Raw genomic sequence first — 23,911 nt, 5'->3', positions numbered from 1 at the left:
ATGTGCTGTTCTTTTTGGTGCAACTCTTGGGTTCATGTCCAGTTTTGCGACAGCATGGGCAATATAGTTGCTTTACCTTATTGCGGCAGTCAGAAGCCTTGTGTCCCGTAAACCCACAAACGAAGCATCTGATCTCCATCTTTGAACCGGTGTTATCTGCTTCCGCCTTTATACTTGTGTTTTTACCCTTATCCGGAACAATTAGTAAGTTCCGTAGTCTTGTTGCCTCCATGAAAAAATTAACCACTTCTCCACGGTTTTAAGAGTCTTGCAGTTCTTCTCTCGTATGAAGCGCCAGCTGACTGTGACAGTTGACCATGAATTGCTCGGTCACAATTAAGTCACGGACAGAATCAAAGTCCTTCCCTCTCTGGTACGTTTCTATCCTGCGGTCGAAAAAGCTTAGATGCCTTGTGGCATACTGCCTTCCAGTTTCGATATCTTGAGGCTTGCTCTTCCGGAATTTCTCCCTGTAGTCTTCAGCCGTGAAACGAAAGCGCTGGCGAAAACCTTGTCGTACTCTAGAGAGTCAGCAGGGGACAATCGCCCAAATACTGTCCGAGCTTCGCCGCTTAGGCATAATCTAAGAGAGGTTGCCCACTTTTCGCGAGGCCAGTCTTGACCTGGGGGGGAGGGTCGCCACCCTATCGAATCTCTTCAGGTAGGCGTCCTCCGTCCTCGTTGAAAACCGGTATAAAAATGTGCGGATTCACGACTGAAGACGCACTTCTCTGGAGCCCAGAGTCAACTACCGTTCGCCCCGCGGGAACAGTGTCCGCTACTCTCACGCGCAGTTGAAGTGTCCGTTCTTCCATTTCCAAGCGTTGCTGGCGTTGCCGCTATGACCTTCCGTTTCTGCGACTTTAAGACGCCACTGCAAGTTGCGGCCCTCCAGTTCCAGCCGGTCCTTCTTCGCCGCCTCTCTCTCCGCAGCTCGTTCCGCGTGTGTGCTCGCTTTTCGCTCGTTGAGCCACGGTGCCGCTCCTTCCAACCCCATGCGTTCTGCCAGCGCCATTAACTCTTGAGTGACATTTTTTGAATGAAAAGCAACAACTACATCAAACGCTCTAGTCCTGTCGCGGACGCCAATATGTCGCGGTTCGTTTATGGAAAGCGACTTAATATAATATCGCTATCCATGTTTTCTATTGGAATGAAGGATGGGAGCGTTTGATTGCAGAAGTTAAAGAAGAACGTATATTTACATATAGAAGTGGAAAGAAACCACATGTAAACAAAGGATAGAAAAAAACAAAAGGATAAAGAGCACTCTACACTGCTTATAACAAACACAGTTCAGATTAATCAACGTATCCGCTATTCTAATCCTATAGTCGTTAGATGTGTCCGAATACACAAGGACAGTAGAATTAGAGTGGTGTGAGGCTCACCAACAGTTGTGGCACATGGTCGCCTAGGTGAAGAGCGCCGAGCCGTCGTCGATGGAAGGCAGGTCGCTCCTTGAGCGGACTCCAGGTTGTCACGCGATGGGACCTAGTACTGGCTCTGGAGGTTAGGTAGTTCTGGTTCTGCCTGTGGGATTCTGGAAGCTCAAACCCGTGGCCCGACAGCTCACTCCAGTCACGTGGGGGGACCTTGTCCTAGCTCCGGTAGGAGTCTGAAAGCTCGGGCCCACGGCCCGATGGCTTGCTCCTGCTCCCGGCGGACGCTGACTTCGGCGTCCACTTGCGTCCGAACAGCACAGCGCCTTTTTAGGGTTGTTGTTGTTGTCCTGAGTGGCCGTGGTACATACCCACAGTGGGGGACTGGCCATGAATCGGGTGGTTCAATCAGGTACCTAAAATAATAACAACAACAAGGGAGTTAATAATTTGAGCGTTGGAGTTTAAAGGGTCTCTCCCTCATCTCTTCTTCTTCCTTCATTTTCTTCTACGTCACCCATCGTGACGGCCCTTAATGGCTCGTTTTTTCTTAGTATTTTGTTTTGATGGCGCGTCAGGTATCATGCGCGCCGCTTCTTCGTCGTCGGCTTCCTGCGCTCACCAATTCGCTCTCGATGTTAAATGGTCTTCACCGCGCCGCTTCCTTTATCTACCAGATCGACGACACAAGCGATTACACAAATGGGACCAAGAAATGAAATTTCGTATGCCTCACAAGTTCAAAAGAAGCCAGACGAGCACGGTGCACCCGATTCGCCTTGGTGTAGCATTCACCAAGCGTCATAGACATCGGATAGGTGCCAGTGGTACTAGCCCAAACTGTGAATGCTGTGAGGTGCCAGAAACACTTGAACATATATTTTGCGTGTGTCCCGCGTACGCGCAAGAACGACAGCAACTTGTCTCTTCCATAGCAAACATCCATGAGAGACCGCTATCGGACGAGTTTCTTTTAGGTCCTTGGCCTAATGCAACCAGCGCAGCCCTGGTAACAAGAGCCGCTGTAGCTTTTCTCCAAGCCACTGGGCTGGACGCACGCCTTTAGAGATACCACAACTCTGTGAATTTGTATATACGCATCTCTTCCTTATACCATCATCATTCATCAGCCCTTTCCCTCCCCGTCCCTTTTCCCCAGAGTAGAGTAGCAGGCCAGAGCAAGTTATAGCTCAGGCCGACCTCTCTGCCTTTCTGTAAATAAATTTCTCTCTCTCTCTCTCCTTTATCTACGACACTGGCTTCGCCCACTGTCACTCCGAAACCCACACCAGCGGCAACAAAAGCTAGCGGTCTGCTTGAGCAAATTAACTTATTCTTTCCCTTTCATTTAAGCCTATTTACCGAGGTACTCGCCGCCTTAACGTTCTTTCGGACTGACAGCAAAGTACACACTGCAATATTAGTCAGGCATGCCCCATGGCACGCACACTCATTCACGAATTCTCCGAGATGAGAAATTTGCAGAACGCATTTGACACTGTCTGGGCGCAAACCTGCAGTGTTTCTGAGGAGAACGGAATGTCCCAAAGAGGAACTCAGAGGATGACGTGCTTTGCACTGCATTTAGAACAGTATGTATCGAACGAAGGGTGGCCCGTAGAACAAGTGTCTCCAGATTCAAAGGAAACATTTAAAGTCAAAGTTTTTCTACCCGTTTTGGACCACCTGATTGCGGATCTGACTGGTCGTTTCACGGAGAATAGTGATGTAATTTGCGGAGTTAGCGCCCTCCTTTCGCGGAGTGAGAATAGTCAAGCCTTTCGGTGAGCACTACACATGCGACAACGAAGGCGTTGAAGTTAAGTGCAAGCTGTTAACGAAATTTCTTCATCGCATCGAAGCCAAAAGAAAGTGCAAGATAGAGACAATGCTGCAATTCGTAACAGTCTTGGGAGAATAAAAACTTGCCTTCCACGAACTTCGCGAGGTATGTTTTATGGCCATGACGATATCGGCTTCGTCGTCATCTTACGAGCACACGTTTTTGCGCCTTTCAAGACTGAAGACTTATCTTCGCAACAAGATGACAAATAAACGTCTGAGCGACATAGCTGTGATTGCGGTCGAGCGATCTCTTGCCGATAAGATGGATCTTCAGCGTGCTGTCAACACATTTGACGCTGCGCACAGTAATCGACGCGTGCGTCTGCACTAATACACCAGTTTAATGATACCCCATGACATGTCTGCGGCGCTTTCCGGCAAGGGCGTGGGACCGACACCTGTACCGGTTTCGGAATACCCGCTTATACATCAAATAAATCAAGGCTGTTTTTTGTCTTCTACGGTCACAGCGCAGGCATTGACATCTGTGGTGGTATGAAACCTTCCTCTTTCCCTGTCATCGCAAAAAAGACGCCATATAGGGTGTTGTCTCCGAGCCGACGTCGGTGTTCTAGCTTGTGTAGTGAACATTGTATAGTCTGAGAGCTGTTATTTGTGCTTGTGATACCTACTGTACTGTATGACGAAATGTGGCACTGACTGAAATGCCTATTGCGTGCTTTATTGTAGCAGTTCTCTCCTCTCTTCTATTTGTTTTTGGTATTCTTTTCACATATACCTTTTAGTTATTCTTTTTCCCATTTCCAACATTTAGAATCACCAGTCGGCGCCACGAGAGTGTATCAATTTTTTTTTGTAATCTTAGCGCGCGTTCACAAATGTATGAATTGATATGCACTTTGCTTGGAGGTGTTAGTTCTCTCTCCTGTTGTAAAATATATTCTTTTGAAGCTCTATTGCGATCTAGCTAATTGATGTTATCTTCTTGCGGCTGCGTACCTGTCTTTCTATCTTTATTTAATACTGTTTTAATGTATGTGCATTACCATGTGTTATATAAATTGTCATTGTCTTAGCAGAAGCATCATCATCATCATCATCAGCCTGGTTACGCCCACTGCAGGGCAAAGGCCTCTCCCATACTTCTCGAACAACCCCGGTCATGTACTAATTGTGGCCATGCCGTCCCTGCAAACTTCTTAATCTCATCCGCCCACCTAACTTTCTGCCGCCCCCTGCTACGCTTCCCTTCCCTTGGGATCCAGTCCGTAACCCTTAATGACCATCGGTTATCTTCCCTCCTCATTACATGTCCTGCCCATGCCCATTTCTTTTTCTTGATTTCAACTAAGATGTCATTAACTCGCGTTTGTTCCCTCACCCAATCTCCTCTTTTCTTATCCCTTAACGTTACACCTATCATTCTTCTTTCCATAGCTCGTTGTGTCGTCCTCAATTTGAGTAGAACCCTTTTCATAAGCCTCCAGGTTTCTGCCCCGTAGGCGAGTACTGGTAAAACACACCTATTATATACTTTTCTCTTGAGGGATAACGGCAACCTGCTGTTCATGATTTGGGAATGCCTGCCAAACGCACTCCAGCCCATTCTTATTCTTCTGATTATTTCCGTCTCATGATCCGGATCCGCCGTCACTACCTGCCCTAAGTAGATGTATTCCCTTACGACTTCCAGTGCCTCGCTGCTTATTGTAAATTGCTGTTCTCTCCCGAGGCTGTTAAGCATTACTTTAGTTTTCTGCATATTAATTTTTAGACCCACTCTTCTGCTTTGCCTCTCCAGGTCAGTGAGCATGCATTGCAATTGGTCCCCTGAGTTACTAAGCAAGGCAATATCATCAGCGAATCGCAAGTTACTAAGGTATTCTCCATTAACTTTTCTCCCCAATTCTTCCCAATCCAGGTCTCTGAATACCTCCTGTAAACACGCTGTGAATAGCATTCGAGATATCGTATCTCCCTGCCTGACGCCTTTCTTTATTGAGATTTTGTTGCTTGCTTTATGGAGGACTACGGTGGCTGTGGAGCCGCTATAGATATCTTCCAGTATTTTTACATATGGCTCATCTACACCCTGATTCCTTAATGCCTCCATGACTGCTGAGGTTTCGACTGAATCAAACGCTTTCTCGTAATCAATGAAAGCTATATATAAGGGTTGGTTATATTCTGCACATTTCTCTATCACTTGATTGATAGTGTGAATATGGTCTATTGTTGAGTAGCCTTTACGGAATCCTGCCTGGTCCTTTGGTTGACAGAAGTCTAAGGTGTTCCTGATTCTATTTGCAATTACCTTAGTAAATACTTTGTAGGCAACGGACAGTAAGCTTATCGGTCCATAATTTTTCAAGTCTTTGGCGTCCCCTTTCTTATGGATTAGGATTATGTTAGCGTTCTTCCAAGATTCCGGTACGCTCGAGGTCATGAGGCATTGCGTATACAGGGTGGCCCGTTTCTCTAGAACAATCTGTCCACCATCCTTCAACAAATCTGCTGTTACCTGATGCTCCCGAGCTGCCTACCCCCTTTGCATATCTCCTAAGGCTTTCTTTACTTCTTCCGGCGTTACCTTCGGGATTTCGAATTCCTCTAGACTATTTTCTCTTCCATTATCGTCGTGGGTGCCACTTGTACTGTATAAATCTCTATAGAACTCCTCAGCCACTTGAACTATCTCATCCATATTAGTAATGATATTGCCGGCTTTGTCTCTTAACGCATACATCTGATTCTTGCCAATTCCTAGTTTCTTCTTCACTGTTTTTAGGCTTCCTCCGCTCCTGAGAGCATGTTCAATTCTATCCATATTATACTTCCTTGTGTCAGCTGTCTTACGCTTGTTGATTAACTTCGAAAGTTCTGCCAGTTCTATTCTAGCTGTAGGGTTAGATGCTTTCATACATTGGCATTTCTTGATCAGATCTTTCGTCTCCTGCGATAGTTTGCTGGTATCCTGCCTAACGGAGTTACCACCGACTTCCATTGCACACTCCTTAATGATGCCCACAAGATTGTCATGCATTGCTTCAACACTCAGTTCCTCTTCCTGAGTTAAAGCTGAATACCTGTTCTGTAGCTTGATCTGGAATTCCTCTATTTTCCCTCTTACCGCTAACTCATTGATCGGCTTCTTATGTACGAGTTTCTGCCGTTCCTTCCTCAGGTCTAGGCTAATTCGAGTTCTTACCATCCTGTGGTCACTCCAGCGCACCTTGCCGAGCACGTCCACATCTTGTATGATGCCAGGGTTAGCGCAGAGTATGAAGTCTATTTCATTTCTAGTCTCGCCGTTCGGGCTCCTCCACGTCCACTTTCGGCTATCCCGCTTGCGGAAGAAGGTATTCATTATCCTCATATTATTCTGTTCCGCAAACTCTACTAATAACTCTCCCCTGCTATTCCTAGTGCCTATGCCATAATCCCCCACTGCCTTGTCTCCAGCCTGCTTCTTGCCTACCTTGGCATTAAAGTCGCCCATTAGTATAGTGTATTTGGTTTTCACTCTCCCCACCGCCGATTCCACGTCTTCATAGAAGCTTTCGACTTCCTGGTCATCATGACTGGATGTAGGGGCGTAGACCTGTACAATCTTCATTTTGTACCTCTTATTAAGTTTCACAACAAGACCTGCCACCCTCTCGTTAATGCTATAGAATTCCTGTATGTTACCAGCTATATTCTTATTAATCAGGAATCCGACTCCTAGTTCTCTTCTATCTGCTAAGCCCCGGTAGCACAGGACGTGCCCGCTATTTAGCACTGTATATGCTTCTTTCGGCCTCCTTACTTCACTGAGCCCTATCATATCCGATTTACTGCCCTCTAATTCCTCCAGTAGCACTGCTAGATTTGCCTCACTGGATAACGTTCTAGCGTTAAACGTTGCCAGGTTCATATTCCAATGGCGGCCTGTCCGGAGCCAGTGATTTTTAGCACCCTCTGCTGCGTCGCAGGTCTGACCGCCGCCGTGGTCAGTTGCTTCGCAGCTGCTGGGGACTGAGGGCCGGGGTTTGATTGTTGTGTTCATAGCAGAAGCATTGCTGTGTAAATATGCTTAATCTTAATTTATATCTTACTGCGATGCTGTAATAGCCTATTCACACTGATGCGTTTAGAGGCCTTCGGCCTAGTTAAATATAGTTAAAGCACGACGCATATGTTCCCGCCTCTCTGCCCCCCCCCTCCCCCGAAGGAACTTAGTTGTCAAAAAACCCTCGCGCCTTTGCTGGTTCACTGGCGTTATTCAAAACACTAAAAGCAGGTTTGCAGAGTGGCAGTGGTGGCGCCTCTGTCGGGCAGCCGCTCTTCGTTTCCGAGAGAGAGCAGGGGGCAATTACCCCACGGCGAGGCAAGGCGAGGTGACGGATGGTTGCTACAACCTCTATGTCTTCTGGCAAGGGAGTTCGTAGTCTGATATGTTCTCACTTCGTCAAAATTTGCATTCAGTGATGCCTTACGGCGCATTGGTGAATGAGAGCTTCCAGTACCGATTTCAATTAAACCGCAGGACGTGACAGATATAAACGCATGCCTTCGGCAGCACGACTGTTCCTGAAAGACGCTGTTTTGCCCAGTTAGTTGCACATTGTCAACAGATCAGATGCACCGTTTTCCCGCGCATGGATGCTGACAAGCAGAGAGGAACAATTCAACCGCGAGAGGGCCGAAGTCTTTTATGTTAGAAAACTAAAAGAAGAATGCAGAAGGCAACCGACAATAAGCCTGACAAATCAAGAATTTTCGAACAAGCGTAGCACGATGCGTTGTATGGCGACAAGTGCAAAATACTGTTCTGTGACGTATAACGATTTTTTTTTGCTTCCTAGTTCGTGGCGCCTTAGAAATGCTGACACGTGTGCCTGGCTCAACTTCGTAGTACTTTTTCCGATTAAGCTAGCAGTGAGTGTGCGCGTGTGCTGTGTGCTTCCTCCGTTGGCCACACTTTCTTTGGCGCAGTAATAGCAGTGATACGTTTTAACTTGTAACAAAGCTAGATAATAGTATAACAATACTATGAAATACAAGGTTATGCAGAGAATCAGCCAATTTGTTGCATGGTTCGATAGCTGGAGACAAGAAAGAACATTAGTAGCATTCTAGGTGGAACGTAAAGGTCACAATGTTTAATGGCCGCGTGCGCCTAGTTGGTCAGACGGTAGTGTCGCGTAACTCAATGGTCGCGGGAATGACGGACGTTGAGCACACATTTTTGTGCAGCAGAAGGAATGGGCACACATGTTATTTGGCTATTCACCTGAAAAAGCGATCAGCGGGCAGCTAGCACTGTGATCGGGGTTACACCTCAAGAAAATGAATCTAATCGCCTATTTTGCGCGGCTTCAATTTACCCATGTCGTGTAAAAAAGTGGCTTGACTGTAGAACACAGATATATTTAGGAACCGGGTCCTCGAGAGATTCCTATGTGACCAGCTTGCAGGCAGCAGTGGTATTCTTTATTGTACGTACGTAATAGGTATTGACGGGCTCGTTAGGGATCCGTGTTTTTGGAAAATCAACGCACTTGGAAAAAGACGTTGATACAAGCATACAACGTGAGCACATACACAAGCCATGTCTCCGTCCTCGTCGTCCGTGTTTTTGTGAACGTCTCTTTCCAAGTGAGCTTTCTCGCCAAAGAATAAATTCATTTAGGCTTTCGGTAGTGAAGTTTTCTTAGCGCACACATATTTGTTCTATGTTGTCACGCCAATTCCTGCTTCGCGTAAAAATGTCGAGGTGGTAGAAGTGCCGCAGCCTTGTGTCCTCCGGGGCTGCGAGACGCGTCGTGCACCTACGCGGCCGCCGGTTACGCACAGGAAATGGGCAACACTCGGCTTTTAAGTTCCCTCAGCGTGGATTGTCCTGGGAAAGGAGAATGCGCCATGCTAATCACGTCGAAACCTATCGGCACGAAAAGGCCCACCCCCCCCCCCCAAAGAAAGTGGGGCTGGGCTGCATCCATGGAGGCCGTTTCCCGGGTGGCGTCTCAAATCACTTATTAGGTGGTGTTACGCCGGTCTCACTGCTCGCACCAGTTGTTGCAAACGACACCCCGGACTGTCTAGGGGCCCTAACCAGCCACATTCAGGGACAACACGACGCGACGCCGTAACGAGGAACGAAACGCTTAACGATGTCGCTACGATGAGCTAGACAAGCTTCTCGCCGGTTGTCGCAGTGTAAGGCACCCTGAAAGCCCTCCTCCTTGAGAGGAAGGACTCTCGTCGCACTCTCGGTCGGCACTGGATGCATCGGCGTCAGGCCAACTATTCTCCAACCATCCGGGGCGCGGAAGCCACTGACGCGCACACATGGACGCCAACGCGTTGTAGTCGTCGCAGGCTTCTCGGCGTCTTTCAGACGCCCATGCTTTTGCTATGATTTTGGCAACGTGGCACGAATTACTACTTGTAGAGGCGAGTCGTAACAGTGAGGATGCCGTCGAATTGGGGAGAAACATAGAAGCACTTCTTTCGAGGCTTGATGGAACACGCTTATAACGGCGCGCTTTGAGGACGGGACACAGAAGCAAGTCACATAGGGATGCATTCAGAGGGTCAATTCAGCAACCAACTAGCCCATTTAAGTCTCCTAATTCTTTCGAGGCGTTCAGGTCCCATAATGGCCACGTACCTGGCCAACAAGTTTATGTTTCACTTTCAATCTATGCTCAGTCACGAAATTTTCTGTTGGAAGGTAATGTGGGAACAGATAGATTTGTTGGCACAAAGGGATTCTGTGGTTAAGACACCTGAAAGCAGTCAACCTGCCAAGATGTTAAAACAGAAATCTTGTAGTGATCGCCCGTAGAAATGTATGGCGTATACTAGCATGGTTCAGTATTTGCCGACATTTTTCTTCTCAGGAAATAAGCGCTGCGTTCATCAGGTGCTTCGGTGCTATCGCAATGGTTTAAATGTGTTTGCATTTCACAACGTTCTTTCAAGAATAGCGCAATGAGTGAAAGTAGAAAAAAAGGAAGGAATATTAAAAGTGGTTTTAGGCGCAACACACGGACAACAGAACACACGGAGACGCGCACTCTACACTTTGCACTTGTCCATGTTTTTTATTCTACTGTGCGTATCTTATTTTTTGCGCCTCAAACCATTTCTAAAAGCAGCGTACCAAATAGCCTGACAGCACACGTTATTATACTAAGGAAGGAATAAGGAACAAACAAGATGCCTGTTCGTTCTAGGGTCCATGTTGCCTATATTTTCTCATTTTTGGTTGCTCTCATGTCAGCACAACTCCCCTATGGGTCTTTTCAAGTCCTTGGGATAGCGGCGATATTTGAAGAGATTTTGTGATAGGCAGTGTAACTTCTGCTCCTCTGGCGAAAATATGCAAATATTTAAGTCCCGACCATTTCCACCGAGCGCGCATGTGTAGTGCAAGGGGGCACACCGTTCCTGTCGGCACCCTGTGTGCGGCCAGAACTCGTACGGCGCATATGACGTAGAGCTATTCCAAAATTTGCCCGTTGCAATTCTGCAGTCAGACCTCCGTGATTGGTGAAAAACTTTTTTGGACCACCTCTAGTTCACCTCACTGTCATGCCACGTCAACAAAACGAGAATAGCTCCTAATCTGGCATGATGTGTACACACTGATTATGCACTATTCAACCAAGCAAAAGAAAAATAATAATTTCTGAATCGATGCCTTTTCGTCATTAGCCCTCTGCTATTGGTCAAAATGTTTCAGCCTGCACGCTCTTCACCTGTCTGTCACTCGGCGTCAAAAAACCGCGATAACTCATTACGTCAAAGTGACGCGTACGCGCCGAAATAAAATGGATGTATTTTTTTTAATAGTGGCAGACTGCCCCATTCTGAAAGGAATAGAAGATGGCGGCCGCCGATCGTTCAGGCACTCACTACTCGCACCCGCTGGAGAGCATGTATTTATTTGCGTGTAACAAAACATTTTGCGTGGCTGTATAACACTATCGAGCCATTTCGGCTCGTATACGACCTCGCTCTGCCAATTCGTCTATGCTGAGGATCCGCTGTAGCGGCATTTTTAACTGTCCGTTGCACGCCGCCGCAATTTTAGACAAGCCACCGCAAGCTAAGTAAAGGAAAGCGGACAAATCACAGACGCCGGCACGTCCCTCTTCATCCGGTTGTCCTTTTTCAGTGCGCTGGCTCGGCCCCATCCAGACCATCTCCGCTTGAGCTTGCTCTTCGCCTCCTGTCAGCCAATTAGATAAGAAAAAAACGCTCAGTGGCTATTTGTTTTGAAAGCAAACAAAAGCGACCTCCTATAGAAGAGGAGAGCGTGTGATTGGGCTGTTACGCTGCGGTTCACCACCCGATGCTTGTCAGCGGTTGCGTATATTTGATGTCAGGAGATAGGAATGAAAACATATTGGAATAGTTATACGTTATTGTGTCCAAGCAGCGCGATCTATACCTGGCGAAAACTTTCTGCGGCATCATAGCCAAGGCTGCGGAGCTGAAGCGCACTTGTTTTACTGCCCCTCAACACGTAGTCCCCTAATGAAAACGTCTGTTGACTACTCAGGGTAAATGAAAATTCACCGGTGACTTTTCCTTTTTTATGCAATTTATTTATTTATTAATCAATAAAAATGTTCCGAAGTAGACGGAATCCAGTTCCACGTACTGTCGGCTTTTTGTGGTTTCCCAGAGTCCGTGTATAGATCTTAGCCATCACCTTCAAACAAAGATGTCGTCCCCCGACTGTAGCTCGTCGACGTCGGAGTATGTCCACCATTTGTGCAGCCAAGAGTTCTCGTACCAAAAGCTGTCCGTACAGGCGAAGAAAGTGGTGCGCAGAGCTTACGCGCGAGTAAGAAAAAGCGACCCGCAGCTGTCTGTGAGAGATGCATGTCGGAAGGTCAGCGATATCACTGGTGTTACGAACGAGCGTCTTCCGGGTTGAGCTTGGTGTAACCAGTGGCCCAGTGGCTCCCTGAAGTCATCAAAGCACAAGCGCCTTCGTCTCCCAGCCGTGAATGCCCATGCGAAAACTGTGAGGAAAAGACTGCAACTTGATGATAATTTCTCCATCGCAGCTCCACGAAGAAAAGTGCATCAGTACTTTCTGCGAAATAAAATTCCGACAGCAGCAAAACACTCTCAAGTTTTGCTACCAACGACAGTGACGCGGACATGCCTCAAATAAGCGTGCGAACAATGTTGCCTAACGATATCGCCTTTTCCTTTCGCAAACGCTCTTTTAGAGAAACGGCGTCGTCCTGTAGCGTACCTACGTACCACCCGAGAACTTCCCATTCAAAAGCGGTACGAACGCGAGTCGCTGCATTTCGCAAAATTTGGAGCCTGTAGATGAATAAGTGGATTTTTTTATTCACTCAGCAACGTACACGGTCCTTACTACTGCGCATCGCATGTTGGAAGAAATGTTTTGCACACCTTGACGAAACTAGGGTCACCGCCGGCTACAAGAAGGATAAAGTATTGGAGAACGTGAACGTCCCCGCACTAGAAGGTGCTCTTCGGCAAGGTTTGACCAAGCGGTAAAGGTGTACCTCGTCTTCCGAGCAATGAAAGGAACTTCTGACTACCTCGATAAAATGGATGGGCCGTGCTTCGAGAAGTGGTTCATTGAAAAGCTTTCGCCAAACATCAAACCGTGCAGTGTCGTAATAGTGGACAATGCCCTTTACCGTAGCGTTCACCTTGAGAAAGTTGGAACGTTGTCAACACTGAAGAGTGACATTGAGTCTTGGCTAAGGGAGAACAAGATCGCATTTTCCCAGAACCAATTAAAGGCAGAGTTACTGGAGCTAGTGAACCAACACAAAAAGATGTTTTGCGCCTATCGCGTGGATCTTGTGGCTAAGGCTGCTGGTCACGACGTTGTGAGGCTTCCCCCACATCACTGCGTGTTCAATCCTATGGAAACGATATGGAGCAAGGTGGGAAGTTACGTCGCTGCTAACGATACCACATTCACGTTTGCGGGCGTCGAAATATTGCTGCATTAAAATATCAGTCTTGTGAAGTGGATGCGGGCTCATGTTCAGAAAATCGAAGAGGAGTTCTGGTAACGTGATGGCCTCACTGAGGCGAGCCTCGACGGGCTCACAATTTCTCTCGGAGCGGATTCGAGCAGCGAAGGTGAGGCGGGTGGCAGGAGCGGACGAGCTCGCGTGGATGGGAACGCAGCCAGCCGTCCAACATTGTGCTGTGTACGTGTGCATATGTCGCGCGCTTTGGCTAGTCGCGCGCCATCGTGATAATTTAATTTTGAAGTTTTACGTGTTAAAGACAGAATATGATGAGGCACAGTGTAGATTATAATCGAACATTTTATAGCGGCTTGTGTTATTTTACTTGCGTCTAAATATAAGTGTATTGGCGCTTTTGTATTTTGTCCACGGCAAAATGTGCCAATATCCTTTTCCATATCAACTGACAATTGAGTACTTCATTGTCGAATCGCTCAATTTTATAATTACTCGCAAATTATATCACTGTTACAAATTATATTATACATGTATACCCTTTCAATTAATGTTAGGCACTTCTGATGAAGCTTTACGTTACTTCCGCAAGGATCATACATATTCGCCGCATGCTCAAGGGACAACGTTGTGAACAACGCACTTTCGCGGGATGCGCTTGTGAAATCGAAACCGCGGGCTAAACGGTTGGAGTGCGTGGCGTAGTCGCGCATGTGCGTAGGCTTCGCCCACGTAGCTTCGGCTGTGCTGCCGCTGAAAGCTGTCGCCAGGTGTAGAAGCACTCGGTAACAACTGGCAACAAGAATCCCGTCGCGGTTAGTGTTAATCTCATCCGTTAGTTCACGCGAGCATCGCAAAAAAAAAAAGAAAAATACAACGAGAAATGAGCTTACAGACAACTTTTGTTTTTTATTCTTTCCCACTCAAACCAAACAGATTTGCGTATAAGTGAACTTATATTTTGCGTGTTACTTTTATTGCGCCACCTAAGAACAAGCACGACGGATGCCCGCGCCAGACCAAAGCCAGCGCGGGCGGTCGCGCGTGTGAAGTTCGCTTGTTCGGCGACCCGTCTCTTTTGGATGTAGCGCGTCTGTTTGGCTCCGGGCGTATTCCTGCGTTCCTTCTCCACTTTGGCACGGCACCGCTGCACTATTGGACTACGGCAAGGTGAGAAATTTTGTTTGGCACTCTGCGACACATTTCAAGCAATGTTGGCTTGAAACGGCGCGGAACGGCGACTTGTGACGCAGTTAGGTAAAAAACAGCGCGGCCGTCCTGACGTAGTATTTTGGCTTAATGGATCGTGCTGGGAAATGTTTGCGACGCTTTCTATGAATCCCAACTTTATAACAACTTATTTCGGTAGTTTTTGGTCGCGCTCGCCCCACGCTCCTTTGTGACGCAGTTAGCGAAACGCACCTCGGTCGTGTGACGCAGTTCTGCGTGTGCTGACTATTACCGGGACAGTTTTGGCGCTTTCACGCACCCGATCATTATTGTGACTAATCTCGTTACTTTCGGGGATAATCTTCGTGGACATAGGCGGCACCCGGCATTGGGACGCACTTACCGAAAAGCAGCTCGGCCGTGTGACGCAGTTAGTTTAGCGCGTACGTAATCTTACTGGCAGAAGCTTGTTGACGCATTCTCTGACCTCCAAAATTATTGTAATTAATTTCGTTACGTTTTGGGATACTTTTGAGGCACGCTCGCTGCACCTGGGGCTGTGATGCAGTTAGCAAAAAAGCAAGCCGGCCGTGGTTACAGTTAGTTTGGCATGTACTGAATCTTAGTGAGACACGTTTGTGACACTTTTTATGGCAGCACAACATACCTTGTTTCGGTACTCACGCTTGCCGAAGACGCAACGAGCGATTGCCAAGTGTATGCCACTGCCAACAGCGATTGCCAACATGCCACTTGAGCATGTTGCTCGCGCCGGCAGGACGCGCAATAGCTAACGCTGAGGAGCTCAAAAACCAAGAACTCGGAAATTACGAACTCGAAAAACCAATTACACGGAAATACGACTGAAAACAGGCTTTGCATCCATGCATTTCTCTTGAGTGCGAGTAGAAGGAATTCTGTGAGCGTGTAATGTGGGGGCTTGCGGAGAGCCTGGGTTGTGGCCACCTCTGTGTATGTAGCGCTCTATCGCGTCGGCTGAGGTGAAGTTGGTTTGGAAACGCGCAGTCGCCCGTACATTTGGGCTCTTACAGTTCAGGAAATAATGCCCGAGATTAAGGGAATGCTTGGAAATCAAATGTTTTCTTAATAACCTATAGTACGGCTTGAAATGAGTCGCGTATTTTCGACGCCATATATATAAAAGCTAACTGTTTTTGTTTGTAATGTCGCCCATTCACCACTTTTGCACGTTTACCCTCTGCACGCAATATTCCTATAAGGGGTAAATACCATAGAAGACAGATGTTTATAATTTACTTTTTTCAGCTGATGCCATCCGGTGGAGCCTCGTACGGGAAATGCTGCTGCTTACCTGTGCCAAAATGTTGGATGAGCGTACAAAAAGCCCAGAACGAGCATTTGTATAGAGCAAAATAAACATTTCCTCATTTTCAAGGTGTTTTGAGTCTACTTTATGAAATTGCACGTGGCAGAGATTCGATGGATGCTTGTAATTATCATTCGCAATCCTTTTAATAAAATAAACGATTCCGCACTACGAACGCGCGCAATTGAGCTGCAGAAGCAAAGAAGAAAGGAAAGGGTGCCGAGTAGCGCAGCCGCGTGCCAGCTACAGCTACAGCGTTCCCAACACGTGCGGCCAAAACCGGAAGGAGTGAATCCCATCCGCTTGGTGTGCTGCAGTCTATTTGGCCGATGGACTTTGTGGGAGTGTCCGCTCTTGTTGAATGCCGTTCTTTATGTGTGTAGTATAAATTTCTAAGTCGCTGTGGAGAAGCCACAGCCATAGAAGGGCGCGTAAGTGAGGCTGCCAGCCCTTGCCCATCGTAGCCTGTGTATTCTAAGAGATGTTTCAAAAATTTAGTAACTCAAAAAAATATTTCATGGAGATAGATACTTGACTGCAGGCGAAAGGCTCACTTATCATGTGCCACGCCATTTTCTAGCCTTTTAATCCGTGTGGTGATCAGGTGATCAGGTGATCAGGTGATCAGGTGATCAGGTGATCCGTGTGGCAACTACGTTGCCACACGGATCACCTGATTTGATCTAGAGGCCTCGCCACTTGTGGGATGATCAAACATTCCCCCCCCCCCCTCCCCTTTCTTTTTCCGGGGTAGACGCGAGGTGCGCAAGATCCAGCAGACGTCGGTGCTTCGTGCCGTGAACATGGGCATGTTCTTCATGTCATCCAAGCTGGTGCTGTTCCTGTGCTTCGTCACGTTCGCGCTTCTCGGGAACACGCTCACGTCGGAATGCGTGTTCGTCAGCATGTCGCTGTTCAACAGCCTGCGGCTTGCCATGACTCTCTACTTCCCCTTCGGAGTTGGACAGGGCGCCGAGACGCTTATATCTCTCAAGAGGTTGCAGGTCTGTGTCGCTTTCGACTCCTCATCTAATTAAAGTGGCTGGAATTTCAGTTCTGGCTAACCCAGAACTGCAATTCGCGGCATATGTGATGCGTTTCCATAAAACTTCCAATAGTGAAGCCCTGCGGTTGTCGTATGGATTTCACTCTGTCTTGTCACTTGCTGCTCTTCATGGCGATATGTAAATGTTTTGCGCGTTCTTGTTGTGTTTACGGAGCCCCTTTGTACCAACGTTGTCTTCCATGGCTTTCCATTACCACATCAGCAATTATAGACAGATGCTACATGGAAAGCCTCAAAGACTAAGCATTTTTCGTAACTGACGCGCGAAGATGGCTCCACGAGGCTAATGACTGCAGAATCTACCATTGTCAGTGCCGGGCTTGGGAAAGTCAGATGTCTAGCATTATTAGAATCTTAAAACCAGAGATGTTATGTAAACATGTCCTCGAGTATATTAAGCGAATGAATATGAGGAGAAATTGGCTTGGGTTTTTCTTGCGTCTTTACCAAGAAATTTTGCCCAAAAGAACTTCGCTTTATCATTGTGATGCCTCGAAGAAAAACGAAATAAATAACAAAACAGCGGAAAAAGAAGTAAATCGTCACTGCTACCTCTACGCCTTTTTGATGAATATGGAATTGAACACAAACATTTTATCACTAGGTTCCGAAACATGGCTTTAGGTAAAAAGGTAAAATCGTTGTTATATTTAACGCGCTGTGCAGTTGCATTAAAATGTGCGCCCGATATGTTCCGCTGTTTATTAAAAAGAGAAAACATGTTTGTGCTTCGATAATGCAATCCACTTAGCATCGTTCACGGTCCTCTTGAACAGCTCCGATTATTTCAACTATGCGCTTAGATAATTAACAACAAATATGATTCAGGCAGTTTTCCTTTAAAATTAAAGGGTCCAATCGAGAAGTTGTAAAGTTCATTGTCAAATATGCAAATATATTTACGTGCTGACAGCTGCTGTGGTTTTATTAGTGTCATAGCTGCTTGGCTTCAAAATATTTTGAGACTTGGTACGCAGTTACCAGAAGCAAATTTTTGTTCTCTCTCTGATGTAACTTCTGGCGGGCCACAAAGTAGTATTTTGGGTCCTCTGCTTTTCTTAATGTACATTTGTGACTTACCCTGTAAAATTTCCTCCGATATGCGGCTATTTGCCGACGATTTCATCATATGTAGAGCTATTGAAAGCCCCGATGACGACATCTGCCTGCAAAACGATCTTAACCTAATCTATTCTTGGTGTTGTAATTGGCTAATTACCCTCAACTCGTCAAAGTTCAAAGTAGTTTCACTTTGTGGTAGAGAGTCAAATTCTAAATTTTTCTACTGAATAAAAACGCTTTAGTGGCTTGGGCGCAGTCATATAAGTACTTGGGCCTAAATCTCACGTCTCATCTCTCATAGAAAACTATCATGAGTATATGCGTCAAGGCATCCCAAACGCAGGGTTGTTTACACCACTAGCACTTGCTTACACAGGCACTTATCACTTACACTCGCTAGCACAGATCTTCGTTCGTCTGCAGCTTGAATTCATCTCGTTAATCTGGTCAACTCATTGCGATTACCTAATTTAATTGTTATAAGCATTACAAACAGAGCCGCTAGACTCATTTCATGTAACTACGACCGGCAACCCAGTGTGACTCACATTAAAGTAGACTTATCTCTTCAAACATAATATATCCGTAGAACAAACCCTCTGTTATGTCTGATACACAAATACTTTCATGGCGCAACACAAGACAAATTGCCCCTTGCAACCACACTATGTACTTCAAGGCGTCTCCTTTATCATCTCGTTCTTGCGCGAACATTTAGTAGAACCAAAGATTTTAATTCGTCAACGTTGTCACAAAGCATTGCACTGTCGAGCGATCTTCCTGGCAGCCTTGTTTCCATCACTAACCGTTACACATTCCGCGGGAATTTGCAATCTCACTCTTGTAAAGTTGTATGTTCAATATTGTATAAAACTGTTTAGCCGCAATTAGCGTCCCTTTCTTCCTGTTTGTGCTTACGTAAGTTTGTTTTACTTGCTGCCTGTGGCTAAATGCTCTGATTGGAACCAGTGATGTATCTATAAAAAAATAATTCTTCCGTGTTGCAAGGAATGTGCGCGAGACTTGAAAAATTGCCACGAGCAGCAGCAGCAGTTTATTTTATGTCCACTGCAGGACAAAGGCCTCTCGTTGCGATCTCCAATGAACCCTGTCCTACGCCAACCGATTCCAAATAAAGCCTGCGAATTTCTTAATTTCATCACCCCACCTAGTTCGCTGCCATGCTCAAGTGCGCTTCCCTTTTTTTGGCACCCATTCTGTAACCGTAATTGTCCGCGGTTATCTAACCTTCGCATTACATGGTTTGCCCACCTCCATTTTTTTCCCCTTAATGTCAATTAGAATATCGGCTATCCCCGCTCGCTCTCTGATCCAAACCGCTCTCTTCCTGTTTCTTAATGTTACGCCTAACATTCCTCGTTCCATCGCTTTGCGCGGTCCTTAACTTGTTTTCGATCTTCTTTGTAAGTCTTCATGTTTCTTCCCCATAATATGTTAGCACCTGTAGAATGCACTGATTGTACACCATTCTTTTTAATGATGATAATAAGCTTCCAGTCAAGGTCTGACAACGTCAGCCGCATGCCCTCCAACCCATTTTTATTCTTTTGTAAATTTGCTTCTCGTGGGGGATCAGGGTCCCCCACGAGTAATTGACCTAGGTATACGTACTCCTTCACAGACTCTAGAGGCTCACTGGCCATTCTGAACTGTTTTTGCCTCGCCCTGCTATTGATCGTTACCTTTGTTCTTCTGCATAACAATCTTCAACCACCCTCTTACACTCTCTCTTACACTCGCTCATTACGGGTTAGAGCAAAAACGCTGATGGAGCTTAGAAAATTGTCATGCGCTATTTATCGCATATCCCATGGCTTAATTGGCTTCCTTGCTTCAACAGTCAAGATAGGTCGACGAAAGTGAAAGCCAAAGTCGTTGAATTAGCTCTATATTCGTTGCTCGAGGCCTTTCATTGTCTTCGATTTATTTTGTTTTTATTTCGCAGGCCCTCGTCGCGCCCATGCAGGAGTGGGCACAACATGGAACACAGTCAAAAAAAGAGAGAAAAAAGTGAAACTACTGTATCCAAACAAACAGCATTAGCACGCACAAAAATGAACATACTCAATAAATACATACACTCTGCTTAAATGAGCCGTTCGTGAAACAGGAAAAACAACGTTTACCATAAGTATGCATCGACAAGAGGCTGCATATGAAATACTGGTAACTTCAGTTACTTATCACCCTTCGAATTCTAGATTCTCAATACTGTCAATAAATGCGTTGGCAGATGGGCAGTATACGGCTCTAGAGGGTAGCTAGTTCCAATGGGAAATGACGTGTCGGAATAACGAGTACTTGTGAGTGTTATTATGGCTTGGATGGTGCCGTATTGATTTATTATGATTCGTTCGGGCAGATAGTCTGAATGGCGCTTCAATGTATGTTGGTTGTGGTATTCGATAGAAGACGTGATAAAGCAAGTATAGAAATTTTAATCTGGAAATCATTCGACGTTGGAGCCAGTGGTTGAACGTTAGCCTTGATGCGCAGGTTCGTAATTCCTGTTTGACGCGAATATTGTGAATCTATAAATCTCAATGTAATGTTCTGTATGTGTTCGAGTTGGTCGGTTAAATACTTCTTGCGCGGGGCCCAAATAAATTCCGTGTAATCAAGGGTTCGACGAAAGTTCGCCTGGTCAGGCATGGAAATCAAGGGTATCACCGCCACTGACCAAGCCTTATGAATAATCCGACGTTTCGGAACCGCGCACGGGTTCCTTGTTCACTGAGTTGGACAGGAAATCGTCGTCGCTTATATAGCCAGCACATGACGTAACGAACGTGCGGAAATGTCAGGCATAGTCCCTGGTGTCCAGTTCATCGTAGCTGGCGTCGATTGAATGATTAGAGATTCTAGAAGCCGTCGGGATGACATGTTTTTTTCTTTGGCAACAACAGTGGCATTGTCCCAGTCAACCTTGTGATTATGTTCCTGCGCATGCTCGCCAATGGTGTTCATAGTGTGACTATTATTTCTTACGTCACGTTTATGTTCCTTGCGTCGTCTGGAGAACTTCCCTGTTTCGGCAATATATACTTTGTGGCAATGAGCGCATGGTATATTATACAGAACTCACCGGAATGATTCAACATGTAACCTGTCTTTCACATTCATTAGCTTGTTCCGGAGCTTGCTGGTCGGGATGTGGGCAATGCACAAGTCGTATTTTGAAAATTCGCGTGAGAGTGCCTCACTTATTCTCCTTGGACGTAAGTGATGGCTGCACGTGCACAGATTGTCGTGTTGTTCCCCTAGCTAGGATCTAATATCCGCTTCTCGGTCCTGCATGTGAAACGACTAGGGTAGCCGTTGCGGGTTAAATCAGGGTGGATCGTCCGTAATTTCCCTTTCAGATCATCGTCGCCTGAGCAGACGCGTACGGCGCGTGTTATCGGGGACGATACTACGGACGTCTTGTGGCCGTCAGGATGACAAGAATTAAACACGAGGTAACGACCTGCGTGTGTAGGCTTCCTATATACTGAGAAGGCGAGAGCGCCCCCATCCCGACGAACCAGTACATCCAAGAAAGGCAACGAGTTTACCCTCTCGTGTTCAACAGTGAATTGTATGTGCGCATTTTGGGCGTTCTGGCAGTCCAGGGAATGTTGGATGTCTTGCTTCTTCAAAATACAGAAGCAGTCATCCACGTAGCGATAAAAAACTTTAGGTGCCGCGTTGACTGTGGCCAGCACCTTTCCTTCCAAGCCTTCCATTACTAGATTGGCCGTGGTGACCGATATTGACGCTCCGATCGCCGTGCCAGGTGTTTGCTGATAAAAGCTGCCACCATAAGAAAAATACGTGTTGCTTAGACAAAACCGTAGGCGCTGGCCAGGTTGGGGACGTCGAAGGGCGTGCGACCAGGAAGACCACTGTCTGCTTCTAGGGCTTCTTTGCACGTGGCTACTGCCAGATCCACTGGGGCACTAGTGAAAAGCGATGCGACTTCGAACGAGATCGTGCCGTCATCTTCACTCAGCGTGATGTCCTTTATCTTTGTTTAAAATGAAAATGCGGATGAGTTTTCGACGTGCGCCGAGGTCTTACCGGCAGGAGGGCTGGACACCTGGTGAAGGTAGCCCGATATTCGGTAGAGCGGTGAGCTAATAATTCAGTCGACGCCAGCTACGATGAACTGGACACCAGGGACTATGCCTGTCATTTCCGCACGTTCGTTACCTCACGTGCTGGCTATATAAGTGACGACGATTTCCTGTCCAACTCAGTGAACAAGGAATCCGTACGCGGTTCCGAAACGTCGGATTATTCATCAGACTTGGTCAGTGACGGTGATCCCCTTCATTTCCATGCCTGACCAGACGAACTTTCGTCGAATCCTTGATTACGTTACCTACCAGAGTACATATGGACACGACGTCGTTACGAATACACGTCGATTTGTTTCGGTCGCTGCAAAGGTAGCAGCGTTCATGAAGCACCTGGGCTTCAACCTCACTGGTAAACGGGAGGACTTAACGCCGAGAGTCTGCGATTAGGAACACCAGTCACGACGTCATGGGGCCACCAGATTATACGTCAGGCTGAGCGGAAGCTGGTACAAACGCGTATTCTTGAGTGCCGGAAAAAAATGCGAAAGTTGGAAATGCATACTTTTTTGCACGTCGGCAGCTTGAGCATCTGATCCCAGAGGACTTCCCAGAGGTGCAGCTGCATGCAAACTACACGGCAACCATGAGATAATGGCTTCATAGAACGTTACAAGACAGGAAACTACAGGCACTCCACCCGGATGTGGCACAAGACGTCATCAACCTATTTTCGTACACACCGACCGAGAAAGAGGCTGCGGTACTGTACCGTGGGTTAAATTTCAACACGGACACACCACCAAGGCCAAGAGATCTGGTTTGTGCAGTCGAACGTGTGGTCAGCCAACTTCCCTCTTAGGTGCAAGAAGAAGCCCGCAGCCATGCGATTGGTGTGCTTTCCGGTATGCGGAGACACGGTGCAAGAACGCATTTATTGGTAGTGAAGAAGCAAGCCATTCGAAGCCTACGGAATAACAGTAGCATCGCCATTCTATCCTCCGATAAAGGCAGCGCTGCGGTCCTGCTAGATAGGAACGACTACAAGAAGGAGATGTTGACCCTTCTCGAAGACCATCATATACGTACGCTCCTCTGGCTTATGACCCTACTAGCAGACTACAGACCAAACTCCAAAAATTACTGACCAGGCTGTTCAAGTTGGTCCCTCCACACCACGTGGGTCTCTGTCACCGTTTACTCTGCACGAATGGATCAGCCCCTGCAAGCTACGGCCTGCTAAAAGTCCACAAGCCTGACGTCGCACTTCGTCCTATCGTCGACTTCACCAGATCTCCGCTCTACCGACTATCGGGCTACCTTCACCAGGTGTTGAGCCTTCTTGCCGGTAAGACCTCGACGCACATCGAAAACTCATCCGCATTTGTAGCAAAGATAAAGGACATCATGCTGAGTGAAGATGACGCCATGGTCTCGTTCGACGTCACATCGCTTTTCACCAGGGACTAAGCCTGCCATTTCCGCATGTTCGTTAGGTCACGTGCTGGCTATATAAGCGACGACGATTTCCTGCCCAACTCAGCGAACAAGGAGCCCGTGCGCAGTTCCGAAACGTCATATTATTCATCGCAGGGCTGTTTATGGATTTAATTTAGCACTAGGACGTGTGTTTCTAAGTTTTCTTCTCAAGAAATGTAATTTACCTTGCGCCTTGTCATATATTTGCACGTGTACTTATCTTTATCGAGCGACCACGTTTCGCCGCCTGACAAAAGTTATCGCACAGCGCGGGACGCGCCTGCATGTATACGAAGTTTCTGGAAAGTTATCCATGCTTCTATCCGGCGTCTGTTGTCGCCGAACCTTATGTTATCTGATTTCATCGCATGACGCGAATGGTGTAGAACTTTGTGGAAGGCACGCGGGTCCCAACGATCAGTCTGGAACTTTCGACAATTGATGTATAAAAGCCGACCCGCTTGATCCGTTGATCAGATTTTCGACGATCGCCGACCGCGTTCGACGCTATCGTTGTGCTATAAGTGTAGCCTGTT

The 23,911-nt window shown here is 46.8% G+C and overlaps 1 protein-coding gene across 2 annotated transcripts in view; it reads left to right on the top strand.

The window, feature by feature from the left end:
* Window positions 1-23,911, top strand: part of LOC142573242 (ATP-binding cassette subfamily C member 4-like) — a 495,730-nt gene that overhangs the window by 173,474 nt on the left and 298,345 nt on the right. For both annotated transcript variants that reach the window (XM_075682847.1, XM_075682846.1), the window contains one exon: window positions 16,444-16,693. In XM_075682847.1, the coding sequence (XP_075538962.1) occupies window positions 16,444-16,693 (250 nt within the window). The remainder of the gene's footprint in view (window positions 1-16,443; window positions 16,694-23,911) is intronic.

The sequence above is a fragment of the Dermacentor variabilis genome, chromosome 2, assembly GCF_050947875.1.
Source record: "Dermacentor variabilis isolate Ectoservices chromosome 2, ASM5094787v1, whole genome shotgun sequence".
NCBI lineage: Eukaryota > Metazoa > Arthropoda > Arachnida > Ixodida > Ixodidae > Dermacentor > Dermacentor variabilis.
The sequence above is the reverse complement of the archived record's forward strand: the minus strand, read 5'-3'. Positions and strand labels throughout refer to the sequence as shown.